Source organism: Odocoileus virginianus, chromosome 7 (assembly GCF_023699985.2).
Source record: "Odocoileus virginianus isolate 20LAN1187 ecotype Illinois chromosome 7, Ovbor_1.2, whole genome shotgun sequence".
NCBI classification, from domain to species: Eukaryota; Metazoa; Chordata; class Mammalia; order Artiodactyla; family Cervidae; genus Odocoileus; species Odocoileus virginianus.
This window is the reverse complement of record NC_069680.1, coordinates 18,251,102-18,267,447: the sequence shown is the minus strand read 5'-3', so window position 1 is coordinate 18,267,447 and position 16,346 is coordinate 18,251,102. Positions and strand designations below refer to the sequence as shown.

The 16,346-nt window shown below is 35.3% G+C and overlaps 1 protein-coding gene across 1 annotated transcript in view; it reads right to left on the bottom strand.

The window, feature by feature from the left end:
- ATRNL1 (attractin like 1) overlaps positions 1-16,346 on the bottom strand; it is a 751,710-nt gene that overhangs the window by 255,566 nt on the left and 479,798 nt on the right. The window contains exon 27 of the mRNA XM_070470251.1: positions 3,822-3,929. Within this exon, the coding sequence (XP_070326352.1) occupies positions 3,822-3,929 (108 nt within the window). The remainder of the gene's footprint in view (positions 1-3,821; positions 3,930-16,346) is intronic.

Sequence of the window (16,346 nt, the reverse complement as noted above, 5' to 3'; positions counted from 1 at the left end):
GTCCAGAATCAGACACCTCACTGCTAACATCCTGGTCTCGCCACCATTACCTCTTGCCTGGATTCCCACAGAAGCTTTGTGACAAGCTTCTCTCCCTCTATACTTGCCCCTCATAGGAAAAACTTCGGGTTGATTTCCAGCCTCTAAGTTACCATGTCAGTTTTCTGCTAATTTCCAAAGCCAAAGCCTTCATTTCTTTGCTGAGGGCTTTCTCTGACTTCCTGCGAAATGGCCCTCAACCAGTGATTGGAGGGAGTTGAGGAATAAACACTCAGCTCAGTTGCCCTGCTGTCTGTAGGGTGACATGCATTTTACCCTGACTCCCAGTAATAGCCAGCTAACCTATGGCTTTGGGTTGAATTTAATCTCTGAATTTTAAGAAAAAACCAGCAAAGGAATTTTAAAATTACTTTTATTTTCTAGGTTTAAATAAAGTCCTTAATGTTATTTCAGAATAGGCCTAGGCTTCATATTTTGCTGTGTAAGCAAATCAATGCCACATCATACTAGGTTATGTATATAAAAAGAGATTTGGAGTGGATCTAGAGTACTGTGACAATGCAAAGTAAATCTCACATACAACATACAAATGTATATGTACACACAAGTATGTGTATATACAGCAGATAGATAACTTCCACTTAGTAGTAATTACAAAATGCAAAGGAAAAAACAAAATATGATTTTAAACGTTATGCTTCTACTTCTATTATTTTCCAAAGAACATTAAATAAATTAGCAGTTAGCAGCCATTATTTATTTCTGGTATTAAATTCATATAAGAAAACAACTTAAGCTCTAAAAATTACTGAAGGACAATATTTTCAACTTTAAATTAAAAAAAATTAAGTTGTCACTTTACTTTAGATCAGAAATATATGGATATAGGGAATTGTAAATATCAGAAATCATACTTGTTTATCAAGATGAAGAAAATCTGATATTGAATTTAGAATCCTAAATTTATTTGAAGCATGGATAAAGGTACTCAATTAACAAAACTACCACCTTAATAAGGTGCATGTTAAGATACTGTAAATTCTCCCAAATTGATTTACAGATTTTATACAATCCCTATTAAAGTACTAGTGAGCTTCTTTGCAGAAACTGACAAACTAATCCTAAAATTCCTGTCAAAATTCAAAGAACCCAGAAAAGCCAAACAATGTTCAAAATGAATAAAGCTGGAGGACTCATATTTTCTAATTCTAAAACTTACTACAAAACTATAGTAATCAAAATAGAATTGTATTGTCATATGATAGATCTATAGATTAATGGAATGGTATTGAGATGATAAAAATAAATTCTCACACTTACAGTCAATTGATTTGAAACAGGAGTCCCAAGATCATTCAGTGGAGATAGAAAGTCTTTTCCACAAGTAGTAAAAACTTACCATATTACCCAGAAATTCAACTCTTATTTACATATTCCAATGAAAAGGAAACAAAATTTGTAGACAAATATTCACAGTAGCATTTCAAAAAGCAGAAACAGCACAGATGTTCATCAACTCACGAGTGCAAAAACAAACTGTGCTATACCAATAATGTGTGGGTGCATGCTCAGTCACTTAGTCGTGTCCAACTCTTTGTGACCCCATGGACTGTAGCAAGCCAGGATCTTCTGTCCCTGGAATTTTCCAGGCAAGAATACTGGAGTGGGTTGCCATTTCCCACTCCAGGGCACCTTCCTGACCCAGGGATTGAACCCATATCTCTTCATTGGCAGGCATATTCTTTATCATTGAGCCACCTGAGACACCCCTCTTATATCAATAATATCATATATTACTTGGCAATAGAAAGAAATTAAATATTCATCCACAATGTGGAATGAAACTTGAAAACATTAAGGCTAAGTAAAAGAAGCTAGTCATGAAAGACCACATACTGTATGACTCCATTTATATGAAATGGAATGAAAATATACTAGAGGAAACTCATATAAGGACAAAAAGTAGATTAGGGCTTGTCTACAGTTGAGAATGAGGCTTGGGGAAAAAGAGAGGGGGTGAGAAGGGAGTTTCTTTAGGGGAAGATGAAAACGTTCTATAATTGATTTTTGGTGATGGTTACACGATTTTGGATATACTAAAAACCCAAAATTTCACAGTTTAAATGGGTAAATTTTATGGCATATGAACTACAATTTAATAAAGCCATTTACAAAAAGCCAACAAAACTACACATTGGTAAGTAGAACCAGATCTCCAGAAAACTTTCTAAATGGGTGTAGGTAGGTAGGTTTTATTCTTCTGTGACACTCTGAATTTAAATTTTAGAAAACAAGTGATACAAAAGAAATAGAGACATACCAGTTATTCATATAACTAGTAATAACAAAAGGATACAGAGAAGTCGGAAATAAATGAATAAAAGGACCACCAAGTAAATATGAGCAAAAAGAAAGTAGCAGTAGAAGTTTTTAAACTCTACAAAATAAATTATTTATTATGTATATTTATTACATTTGTTCCTTAAGTTTATGAGTGTTTTATCTCAACTTACATCTGTATCATTTACATTTGTTTTTCTCTTGTGAGTTGAGTTTTAACAGCATTCAAGAATGCTTTAAATAGATGAGGAGAAAAAGGAAGTTAGATTCAGATAGAGTTTTCAATTTTAAAAGTTCTGTTCTAAAGTTATTTGAAATTAAAGGTCAGAATGAAATTAGAGCACTTACTACAAAGTTAGAAATTAGAGCACTTCTCCCTAAGCAACAGAAGATATACCCACACATTATCTAATGTTCTAAGCTTCTGTGACAGCCTGTGATCTAGAGCAGTAAAAAATCAAGGACACAAAAGCTAAAAAAAAAAAATTTACTTAGAGAAATGTCTCTAAACACTGGTCCTTTGTATAGCATCATAAGGTCTGATTTAGTTCTATTTTTTTCAGAATAACCAAAAATTTTATGGACAAAATCAATTATATTTGTGCCTAGGTATTTGGAGGAGTCTATTGTTATATCCCTTGCTTTCCTCAAAGAAAAGCAAAGTCTAAATATAGCAACATGAAGTCAGTCACATAAGGTCACTTTTTAAAAGGTGAATAAAATATTTCAACTGTAAGGTATTTTTAAATCTTCCTGTTTAAACATCTTACCATGTATAACACAAAAAACTTGGAAACTAAGCTTAGAATAAAATTACCATGCCTCAGAATGCTGTCATGAGTTGTTAATTACAATCTGTGGATTTTTGCTCTTTGGGAACCCCCATTATTTTCAGAAACCATGTCATGCACTATTTCAAGATCTGAATACCACATTTACTCGCACATAATCATTTCTCTTTCACCATACTCCATTTCCCCATTTGCAATATAATCCTGTACTAATACAGCCATAAAATAAAAATATTCACTATATTCTACAACCTTCAACATTCAAAAAGTGAAACTATGTAATTAAAATGCAACTCATCTCCACCCACCTTTAATAGTCAACTTTGTTAATAAAGATAGATGTGACCTGTTAACTGAGGGGTGTTGGGCACTCCAGGACTAAATACAGATGCTTTGTTTCTACCATAGTACCTGTATCTTAAATTCCTTCAGTTCCTATCTGCCAGGGAAAGGGTGCCAGGTGAGCAGTCTGTCACTCTTGCCTAGACTAACAGATTCTCCAGTGGCGTTTGTTACAGCTCATGTCATACTATTAAAACCATGTGCCTTGAAAATGGCATAACATATGTAGCTGAATCTTGTCAATTCTAGATAATCAGACTCTGTTTGGCTTCACAAGCAGATGCAGATTAGAGAAGTAATATAAATATGCAAATCACAGCAGTCCCCTTTGCCCACCACTGTTCCTACCTCTAATGCCCCTCGCAGAAAGTCTGTGTGTTCAGCTCCCACTTCCAGCGCTACATCAACAGACGCAAAGGGTCGGCTGGCCATCTGCTGTCGTTCTCGAAGCAGTTGCTGGGGGGGTTAAAAAGCACTCGTTTTAAGACAGGTTTTAGGACACGTTAAATTCAACAATATCTAGTCCTGTTTGGAAAAACTGGCATTTAAAATTTAGAGGTTGTAATACACATATTCATATCTAGATCATTAAAAAGGAAAATTTTCTCCTCATGGCCTGGGTTATATTTCCGTATAGGCCTTAAATGTTTGATAACTCCTGACTGCCATCTCATAGGCCTAGTGAAAAGCACTTTGAAAACTTCAGGTGAGAGGTAGTACTTAAGTAAAAACTGCTATTATGATGACAGGTATGCCAAGTCTTTCCACTCAAAATAACTCATGTCTTTGTCCAAGCTGAAAGCAAACAGCAGTACAAATGATTGAGAAAAGAGAATGAAAAGTTGTCAAAATGCATTAATAGAGATTAAAGGAACATACACCCGCCAAGACCCAGTCTTGTAAGTCATCAAGATCCCCCCTGTCAATTGCTACAGCACCAGCAGGAATTTTTACTGTCAATGTTTTTAACTTTATTCAAAGCCATGGTGTTTATTATTTAAATGAAAATTATTAGTAGGTTGCAAAAATGTGTGCCAGGGCTTAAAACACTCTCAGATATTTGTTTCTTCTCTTTGTGTCTCTTTTTGGCTTTGCCCAAACAAAAACCAATAAACCAACAAGTCCCAACCAAGTACCCAGCTAATTTATATTTCTGTCTCCTCTTGTAATTATAATATTCATTAAGTCATGATAAGAAAAAATTGATGACCAGTACTAGATATTGCAAATCTTGCCCTCCTCATTCGACACAGCTAATAAAATTATTATTAAATATTAAAAGTAGATGAGCAATGCAATTAAACACTCTTTCAAATGAGAAGAAAATCATATCACTGAAGAAAGACAAAACCCTTGAACACAATGAATGGCTTCATTGTTCACAGAGATTTCTAAAGATTCACTGGCAGTAACTTAAAACATTAACAACTGGTCTTTGAATGTAAATGTACAGAGCACTGTGATGCATCATTCATAAAGTTCCCTTTCTCATGATGAAGGAACAAAAACCAACAACTAATGGAACTTGATTATTTAATATTTTTATTTTAACACTTGTGACACTGCAGTGACAGTGTTCATGTAATGAGCATCTCAAACATAATTTAAGGCCTTGCTTTTATTATTGAAGAAAGAACATTCACTTGCAAATATGGGACAGAAATAATGCAACCATTACCTAACTAGAGTTCAAGGTCTTAAATTGTATGTATTTTTAGAAGAAGATACATAATGAAGACATATTAAAAACATATTCAGAGTAAAAAGCAAATGTGATCTAAATCACCAAAATTATTCACTTTAATATAAACTCAGACTTGCACTATTAAAAATACAGCTGCTGGCCAAGAGAATCTTATTGTGTCTCTTTCGATAGGAGTGGCCAATTGATCTGAATACGGTGTCTATGCAAAATGCAAACATAATGTTACTCCAAATACCTATGGCTGCTAAGTGTAGAAGACACCATACTCTTTTTATCTCGTAAAACATAAATGCACACACAGATATACACACAGGAATACACAAACTGCCTCTGTTACAGTTAATATAATAATTCTCATGAGAAAACTATAAATTCTAGTTTGGATTAATGCAATTTTCTAACATTTGTATTAAAGTTTCTTCAGTTTTACTAGTTTCCCTTAGCTTGTAAATGCCATCTCCTATAACTGATTCTTTAAAAAAATAAACAATTTCTGTTTCTTCACCTTGCCTTTTTGCTACACCTAAAAGTAAAAGCTCTACAAAATATATTTAATGAGAACTCAGTCCCACAGATTGTAATGTAAATCTATGATTACTCTAAATTCACTATCTTTAACAAAGAATAGATTTCTCTGAAAAATAATGTATTATTGTGACCACCTCCTACACTCATAATAAAGAAAAACTAGTGATTGATAGTTTTATTCATTTAAAAACATGGACTAGTAGGACAAAAAGGTATTTTAAAAGATTCCAGTTTGTCTTCTGAGCATTGAGTTTTCATCAGTTTTTAAGAATTGAATGTTATTACAGTACTCTTTGCAAAGAGGAAAGACACTGTTCTTGCCCAGGACCATAACACTGAAGTTTGTAAAACAAGATACGGTGAAATTAAAATAATTAGAACACAAGACAGTGTAAAGTTTACAAACAGGGAATTAGCCAAATTAATTCACTCTGGGTCACGTAACAGAGGACGAGTTCGAGGACTTTGACTAGGGCACCAAGTTTCTGACTTTGGGAAACCTAATCCAATGGTTCCAACCAGGGAAACAGAGGGAGTAAAAAATTTTATCCTAAAACACTCTGGCTTTGATAGGATGGCCCTAAAATAATAATATGGAACAAAGTGGGATTCGTCACGCTACTAAATTCCTGGCTCTCAGCGGTGTCCTTAACAACTGTCCTTTCTTTTGCCAGTTAACATCTATAGGCATTACTTCTTGAATTTTGCCCCTTCTGTGTCAGAACAAAAGAGACATAAACAATTCAAATTTTATTCTCACAACTCAAATTTCCTGGAAATTTAATGATGATATTGACAGGCAATTTAGACTCTCGAATTAGAAGAATCTGTGTTTGAACACCTGGTTTTCTACTTTGTAGCTGTGTAAGGTACTATTTAGACCTCTCTGAATTATTTAGACCTCTGTAAACCTCACATTTTCTCATAGCAAAATTGGGCTATCAATAGTGTCTACACCTACAACTAGCCCTGAGAGAACTTGTTTTGATTCCCAGTTTCTCCACCCACTACCTACTGCACCATCATTAAATTACATAGACCTTTCTAAGGCTTATTCTCTCTATTAAACAGGAAGAGGAATACTATTAGAAGTTTTGCTAATACTTAATGCATTTGCACTGCTCAACACAGATTCTGGCACATTGTGAGAACTCAGTAACAGTTCATTGGTACAATTATTATGTTAAAATTTCAAGCCCTAATTTTGTCTTTAAAGATGGCACTCTAATTACCACAAGCCCGTTTTCTTCGGCACTAGTGACACATTTTGCTCTATTAGTCTCCCTTTTAACAAATGTTGCAAATTTATGAGACAGTTGGAAAATGTCATGATTGTGGTAAAAATGAATTTAATTTGGAACTGCTTCCTGCCATTTGTGACTAAGAATGATAAAAACTCAACCTAAAAATTGCGAGGAAATGGAGTACTTCCATAAGAACTTTCAAAAATTATTTAGTGGTTGTGATTTTTATATAAAATGAAGTTTGACATTTTGTATACAGATAAGAAGCCATATAACAGATGATCTATTTTATAACTAATCTGCAGTTGCCAATTATTCAGCAGAAAGAAAAGGCCAAAAGAACAAACTGATCATAATGCAATAGATTATAATCATGTTGCCGTAAACACTATGGTGAAGGACATTTTAAAATTATGGATCATGCTCATAACACCATGTTCGTTATGTATAATAGTTGCTTTATTATTCAAAATCTCTTACAAAACAAACCATGAAATTAAAAATAATATGAAAATCCATGCTTAAAGATGGCAACTGAGAACAGTCATTGATTCTATCAAATGTATATATGAAATGCTTCCACACACTAATACTACTACAAATATATCAATCCCCAAAGTTCATGTTAATGACTTTTCCAATCACCCCTAAAGCTAAAACCCTAATGGATTTAGAATAATAATCTTTAAAAACACACACACTAACAAAACAAAACAAAACAAAACAGTAACCAACTTGTTTCCAGTTGTCTTCCTATTGCCTGCCTCCTGTATTCAGGTTCTATTTAGCCTCCCCCAACACCTCCAAATGCCCTTCCACTCCATCCCAGGTGTGAAGTAATCATCTCACCTACAAGTTATTTATGATATTAGTGTGGCACTATTTCCTCAAACCTTCATGCTTTCCTGAAATCTTTAAGGCAAAAATTCATTTCTGTTGTTTATTTCACTCAGGACTTAGTTTGTAGTCAATAGTATTTGATGAATGGGCAATGAATGAGTGACTTACAGTATAAAAGTCTGTATCATCTGAATGTGACTGAAGGCAAGTTTTGATTAAACTGATTTTAATCATTTGAAAAGGCTCTGATGCTGGGAAAGATTGAGGGCAGGAGGAGAAGGGGACGACAGAGGATGAGACGGTTGGATGGCATCACCGACTCAATGGACATGAGTTTCGGTAAACTCCAGGAGTTGGGGATGGACAGGGAGGCCTGGCGTGCTGCGGTTCATGGGGTCGCAAAGAGTCGGACATGACTGAGCGACTGAACTGAACTGAACTGAATTATGAAGAAGCTTTTAAAAGTATATGTTCTCTGATATTCTGCTTTCCTGGTGGCTCAGTCAGTCAAGAATCTGTCTGCAATGCGGGAAGACTTGGGTTTGATATCTGGTTGGGAAGATCCCCTGGAGAAGGGAATGGCAATCCACTCCAGTATTCTTGCCTGGAAAATTCCACAGACAGAGGAGCTTGGTGGGCTACAGTCCATGGGATCATAAAGAGCCAGACACGACTGAGCAACTAACACAATCACGCTGATATTCTACAATGTATGCCTTATGCTCAAAAGTAAGTGGATATTCATTTTTGTAGAATGGGTCAATTCTGTGGACCCAACAAATCACCACTAGGTTTATTACCTCTCTTCATTCACTTTATTACCATACTGTAAATATTATAAGGAAAACTGCCATAAAGTCATCATAATGCATTAATATTTTATTAGAAATTATTTCAGAGATTTGGAAAGATATAAAAGGAGCAATCAAAATTCTTTAGTCATTATTTTTGAGCTTACATACTAAAATGAACAACGAGCTTGAATTAGAAATAAAGCAACATTTCATGAAAAATTATTTCTATTATTAACACAAACACAACATAAAGTATAATCAAAAGATCAGTTTTTTTTTTAGTGAAAGGATAGTACATCAATGAATTAGGAAAGCATGATAATCCGATCATTTTTATATCTAAATCTGCAAGCTACAAGTTTACCCAGTTTTTCTTCATTATTTTAAAGTAAAATGTCCTCAACTGTCAAATGGTCATAGCAGACATTCAAGGTAGGTGGTTCAGGTATGCAGGTTTGTTTTTTGAGCAGTAATGTGCCAGAAACAAAACTGACCTTTACTGTCATCAAGCCTACTACCAGAGAGAGGAAGATAGGAGAAATGGCAAATTTTTCTAAATCTTCCAAAATATAAAGTTCAATATTTCCTCTAAAATGCCAAGAGATTATATCAGTATAAAACATACTCATGTCAATATATGTGTGAAAGTATATGTGTGACTATTCCTAAAATTATATATATAATTCAAAGTAACTGAAACTCAAAACTAAAACTCTTATATAAAATGTCAAAGTGTTAGTTGCTCAGTCGTGTCCAACTCTTTGCAACTACATGGTCTGTCCATGGAATTCTCCAGGCAAGAATACTGGAGTGAGTTGCCATTCCCTTCTCCAGGGGATCTTCCTGACCCAGGGATCGAACCTGGGTTTTCTGCAGGGCAGGCAGATTCTTGACTGTCTGAGTTTACAGGGAAGCCCTTAAAATAAAATAAAATGTCAAGATAAAGATTAAATATTGCCCTCTTTGTTGTCATCTGAATGATATTGAGCATTTCACTGATATGAATAAAAGATACCCATCACAGAGTTTAGACTTAAAAGGGACCTATAAATCCTCTGGTCCAGAGCTTTTTAACCTACAGACTATATAGACCTATAATGGGTAAATAGATGAGCACTAGAAAAATCTATGAATCTACGAATCTCGCACTAAAAGATGACACTTTTATTAATTATTTTCCAATTTCACCAGATTCAATAATTTAACTTACTACTGTCTTTAGAAACTAATTGGCCCTCTATTAGAATCAAAATGTAACTCCACTGTTTTCTTAAATTCTTTTAACAAACAAATCTATCAATATATATTCATGCTTAAAAATAAAACAGGATGGAGTAAATTATAAAAGCAAGCAAGAAAACTTTAAAATTCCCTACACATCCCTATTTGCTAAATAAGAACTTCTTAAGTGCAGAATGGGTTTGAAGTTCAAACATGTTTCTCAAGTTTCCTTTTGTTTCTTCCCTTCGTCTAGCTTAGTGTTTTCAACCTTTGGGGTTTATGCAGTTGCATGTGCAATGTCACCTATACTCTGTAGTGAATTATCTTGACTCTAAAGGTATCATCTATTCATACTGATTTTATGATGTCATAACTTCCATGTGAAATAAATCTCACAGAACTCTAAAAATTTTCAATATTATCAAGGAGAGGCACAAACTATGTGGCTGATAGCATCACCATTATTTGCATACAATAAGGTCTTAAAGGGCTTCCCTGGTTGTTCAGATGGTAAAGAATCCACCTGCAATGCAGGAGACCTAGGTTCAATCCCTGGGTTGGGAAGATCCCCTAGGGAAGGGAACAGCTGGCTACCCACTACAGTATTCTTGTCTGGAGAATTCTACGGACAGAGGAGCCTGGCAGGCTACAGTCCATGGGGTCTCAAAGAGTCAGCTTTCTACTGATAGGAATTAAAGATATTAAAAAAAAAGATACTCAACTTTTGTGAGTATGGGCATTTAAGTCTGAGCTGGCTTTGTTTAGGTTAATTTAGGCAATGTCAAAGGAAAGACAGTATAACAGATCTTCCTTATCCTCATGTATTCATGGTTATACATTATTAATTAAACATCATGGAAACCAAAACCATATTTCTTAGATGGCACAATTCTTCCCAACTGAAGTTTGAAGCCAAGAAAATGGAAAGAACATCCGACAATTGTCTGCACATGTCAATCACTACAAGTCCTCATGGAAAGTAGGTTTAATATTAAAAGAACGGAACGTTTCTTAATATAAAAGCTGTATCTTCCAGCACCCTACAAAGTTGCTTATCAAATAAGTTAAGCTTCATATCATTGGATAGATTTTGGTCAAACCCTTTGTTTAGAGAGATCAAGCTGTTTGTGATGTATAGTGAACAGAGAAAAGTAAAACTCACTAGCCCCACCATCCCTACCAAACTACCACACCCACTCCAGAAACTGCTAGCATTTGCCAACAATTCTCTTAATATTTTTAAGTAAATTAGGAAAGAATGAGTAGGTTCATCATTTCTCTCTAGTCTAAATGAAATACTTACACATGTTCCAGCATTGTCAATTGCTGGTTTTCATCAACTGTGTGTCTGTTGACTACACTAAAGGAGAAGTCCATCTTGTGAACACTTTTTCAGAAGAAAATCATCTGTAACTTAGTATATAGCTGATATTCCATGCAAAATTTTGATTATGCAGATGATGTACTTGTGTATACTTGCTTTTATCTTACACATGGCAACATGTCTTATATAATTCACTGATGAGAAAACAAGCATAGCTGTTACATCATGCAGCACATCTCTTCATGCAGTAGCAATAAGAAAACAATTCTTCATATATATGTGTTAGTATACTGTAATGGTCTTTATCTTTCTGGCTTACTTCGCTCTGTATAATGGGCTCCAGTTTCATCCATCTCATTAGAACTGATTCAAATGAATTCTTCTTAATGGCTGAGTAATATTCCATGGTGTATATGTACCACAGCTTCCTCATCCATTCGTCTGCTGATGGGCATCTGGGTTGCTTCCATGTCCTGGCTATTATAAACAGTGCTGCAATGAACACTGGGGTGCACGTGTCTCTTTCAGATCTGGTTTCCTTGGTGTGTATGCCCAGAAGTGGGATTGCTGGGTCATATGGCAGTTCTATTTCCAGCTTTTTAAGAAATCTCCACACTGTTTTCCATAGTGGCTGTACTAATTTGCATTCCCACCAACAGTGTAAGAGGGTTCCCTTTTCTCCACACCCTCTCCAGCATTTATTGCTTGTAGACTTTTGGATAGCAGCCATCCTGACTGGCGTATAATGGTACCTCATTGTGGTTTTGATTTGCATTTCTCTGATAATGAGTGATGTTGAGCATCTTTTCATGTGTTTATTAGCCATCTGTATGTCTTCCTTGGAGAAATGTCTGTTGAGTTCTTTGGCCCATTTTTGGATTGGGTCATTTATTTTTCTGGAGTTGAGCTGGAGGAGTTGCTTGTATATTTTTGAGATTAATCCTTTGTCTGTTGCTTCATTTGCTATTATTTTCTCCCAATCTGAGGGCTGTCTTTTCACCTTGCTTATAGTTTCCTTTGTTGTGCAAAAGCTTTTAAGTTTCATTAGGTCCCATTTGTTTATTTTTGCTTTTATTTCCAGTATTCTGGGATGTGGGTCATAGAGGATCCTGCTGTGATTTATGTTGGAGAGTGTTTTGCCTATGTTCTCCTCTAGGAGTTTTATAGTTTCTGGTTTTACATTTAGATCTTTAATCCATTTTGAGTTTATTTTTGTGTATGGTGTTAGAAAGTGTTCTAGTTTCATTCTTTTACAGGTGGTTGACCAGTTTTCACAGCACCACTTGTTAAAGAGGTTATCTTTTTTCCATTGTATATCCTTGCCTCCTTTGTCGAAGATAAGGTGACCATAGGTTCGTGGATTTATCTCTGGGCTTTCTATTCTGTTCCATTGATCTATATTTCTGTCTTTGTGCCAGTACCATACTGTCTTGATGACTGTGGCTTTGTAGTAGAGTCTGAAGTCAGGCAGATTGATTCCTCCAGTTCCATTCTTCTTTCTCAGGATTACTTTGGCTATTCAAGGTTTTTTGTATTTCCATACAAATTGTGAAATTATTTGTTCTAGTTCTGTGAAAAATACCATTGGTAGTTTGATAGGGATTGCATTGAATCTACAGTATACTAACACATATATATGGACTTTAGAAAGATGGTAACGATGGCCCTATATGCAGAACAGAAAAAGAGACTCAGATGTATAGAACAGACTGTGGACTCTGGGAGAAGGCGAGGGTGGGATGTTTCAAGAGAACAGCATTGAAACATGTATATTATCTAGGGTGAAACAGATCACCAGCCCAGGTTGGGTACATGAGACAAGTGCTCGGGCCTGGTGCACTGGGAAGACCCAGAGGGATCGGGTGGAGAGGGAGGTGGGAGGGGGGATTGGGATGGGGAATACATGTAAATCCATGGCTAATTCATTTCAATGTATAACAAAAACTACTGTAATGATGTAAAGTAATTAGCCTCCAACTAATAAAAATTAAAAAAAATTAAAAAAAAAAAAAAATTGAGAACTGTCAAAAAAAAAAAAAAAAGAAAACAATTCTCAGGGACTTCCGTGGTGGTCCAGTGGTAAAGAATCTGCCTTCCAATGCAAGGGATGCAGATTCCATCCCTGATTGGGGAACTAAGATCCCCCATGCCATGGGCAAGTAAGCTCACCCACCACAACTGAACCTGTATCCTCTGGAGCCCATGAACCACAACTAAGACCTGACACAGCTGAAAAATAAAACAAATAAATATCTCTTAAAAAAGAAAACAATTCTCAGTCAACTGTTACTGTCGTGTCAAGGAATTTCTTAAGGAACAGAAGCAGATGCTGAAATTCTTCTTTACTTGGTGTTCCAAAGGCTGAATCTTGAAGAGTTTAGAGTTAGATTTTAGGCAGATTTTTCATTCCTTCCCTTCCGTCTCTCCATCTAAATAAATAAATGCCTAGTCTTAGAACAATTTGATAGGAAGTTCTTGATTTACTCGGTGACTACATTTGACTGTGATCATTCATTCAGTGAAAAAACTTTTACTGAGCTCCTACTGTGTTCCAGACACTTGTCTAGGAACAGATAGGTGAGTCTTTTGTTTCTATGTAGCAAGTCTTTCCATGCTACTAAAAAAACATTGGTTTCCCTGGTGGCTCAGATGGTAAGGAATCCACCTGCAATGCAGGAGACTCTGATTCAACCCCTGGGTTGGCAAGACCCCCCAGAAGGGAATGGCTACCCACTCCAGTATTCTTGCCCGGGAAATCTCATGGACAGAGGAACCTGGTGGGCTACAGTCCATGGGGTCACAAAGAGTTGGACACAACTGAGCAAATAATACAATGCAAAATATAATGCAAAAAAATATCAGGGATCCCTCTAGATCATCTACTGGGAGAATGGAAGGTGACAATTGGGGAACCTTGTGATCTGGAGGAATTATTCAAGTAGCCTGGATTTGAAAGCAACAGATAATTATCTGTTTCTTAGTGGGTTAAAGCCTGAAGATATGTAAAGCTACTGAAAAAATTTTTGAAGGTTACTTTGGACGAGTTTAAAATTAAAATACAGATTCTTAATTCTACATTGACAGAGATGGCATCACTGATTTTGACTTTGCCAAAGATGATCTCATGTCCAGATGAAAGAAATCATGCAGAATGGATTCATCTAGAAGAGCCAACTACTCAGGTACTGCTTGATACAAGACCATCTTTCCTAATGAGCAACAGAAAATTTAACAGTTTTGTAAGGCAGTATTTTGTTCTGTCTGTACTTTTTGATAATTAAAACTAAAAGTCAAAAACTTAAATGCTTATTGACAATTTTTAAGATTACTCTGGACACTTAAAAGCATAGTTAACAGCAAATAACAGTCTTATTTGTTCAACATATATATATATATATGCATATATATATATATATATAAACAAATAATGAAAATATTAAAGAAAAAAATCACTACAGAAAATATATAAGGGTTGGGAGAAAGATAGAGGAGACAGAAGGTGCTTTAGACCAGGAGGATTACAGAAGGTCTCTTCAGAAATCACATTTGACGTGAAACTTTGAATACTCAGTCAGAGTAGGTGTGCATTCTCAAAACTCAGTTTAACACCAAAAGCGTATTTCTGGCTCACATAAACTTTCTATAGCTCCAGGTAACTTCACATTTGGTAACTTAGCAATACAGATGCTCCAGTGCTAAAACTCTACCATTTCAACCCAGGGATTCCTTAAGTGTAAAGGCAGAAAAGAGACTAGTGAATCCTGCATGGACTTTTCAATGTCTCAGACCAGACATAAAATGTTTCCATAGCCATAGAGCTCACCCTAACTAAACAGAGACCACAAAATGCAGGGGAACAAGTGGAATATTACGTGAGTGGAACAAGAACAAATAAAGCCAAAAAGAACATTTCAGGCAGAGGTAAGAGCAAACGCAAAGTTCCAGAGTTCCTCAGGCTTTAAGTGTGAGCTTAAAGTGTTCAACAAAAAGAAAGAAGTCTGAGTTTTATTAAGCAAGCTGGCAAGGAGCAGATGGCCAAAGGATAATTTTGGTTTTATCAAGGTTAAGAGAAATTGAAATAACATATACATATCATCAGGCATCATAGGATCCAAAAAAATCAGATTTTTTTTTTAAACATAATTTCTTTTTGTATTGCACAGACAGTCCATTCTTCTGGTGTCAGAAGTAGTTTGGAACAAACAGGCAAAAGAAATAAGCTTTACCTCCTCAAATAAAGTTATTCAAGACATAACCAGAAAACAGCAACAGCAGTTAATCTCAAATACAATGAACCTAGCTCTCTCAGTAAGAATCGAAAGGTCAATTTTGTATGTAACCTTCTTTAATACAAAAGGCCAGGTGGTTGTAATTTATCTGAGCAAATCAAAATGAACAAAGGATGAGTACTGAAAAGGTCATTTAAAAGCTAGATCACTAGAATGGGTGTTTAATACATATTACTCCTCAAAGAGCAAAAATGAGAAGCTAAATAATTTCAAATTGTGAAACCTGCACATGAAAAAATTTTTTTACCCACATAGAATACCCCTACAGTCACACTGTAGAATATATTACTTCCCCAAGTTAGAGGCCTCAGTTGCAAAAGAAATAGTGGTGCTGCTCTCAAGAAGAGCAAATGAATGACTTTCATATCCAAGCGGCACTCAGTATGATCTAGTCAACCTTGACGCCTGGAAATATAAAGGCAGCTGATTACAATAGAAATGACACATCGACTCCTGCTTGTGTGCCAGTCATTCATGACTAGAGGCTCTTGTTACAATAAAACTCAGATCAATCCTTCAGTAGCTTTTTTCCCCCCTTAAGAATTAATTTACTAAAGAAAGATTTTTTTTTTTTCCTCCCTGATTCTGGGAATCAATACAAAGCTCAAGTTTCAATTCTGAACCACAACATGCTCGCTTCTAGGTTAAGAAATTCTAAATGCTACATAATCTGGTTAGCTTTTTCATTTAGTGTATAAGGAGTTCATGTTGAACATTTAAGTAGCTTGTGACAATAATTTTGAAGTTTTTCAAGAGGTACTTAAATCTTCCTGGAGATATAAATGATTCAAACATTGGCATTTTCCTCTTAAACAATGTTTTAAAAATATTTTTCCCTTTAAGGAAAATGTTATTATTTTGCTATTAGCTAATGGACTCATTTTCAGTTCATTAATGAGAAACTCTAAAAACTGTTCTTTTGTAAAAT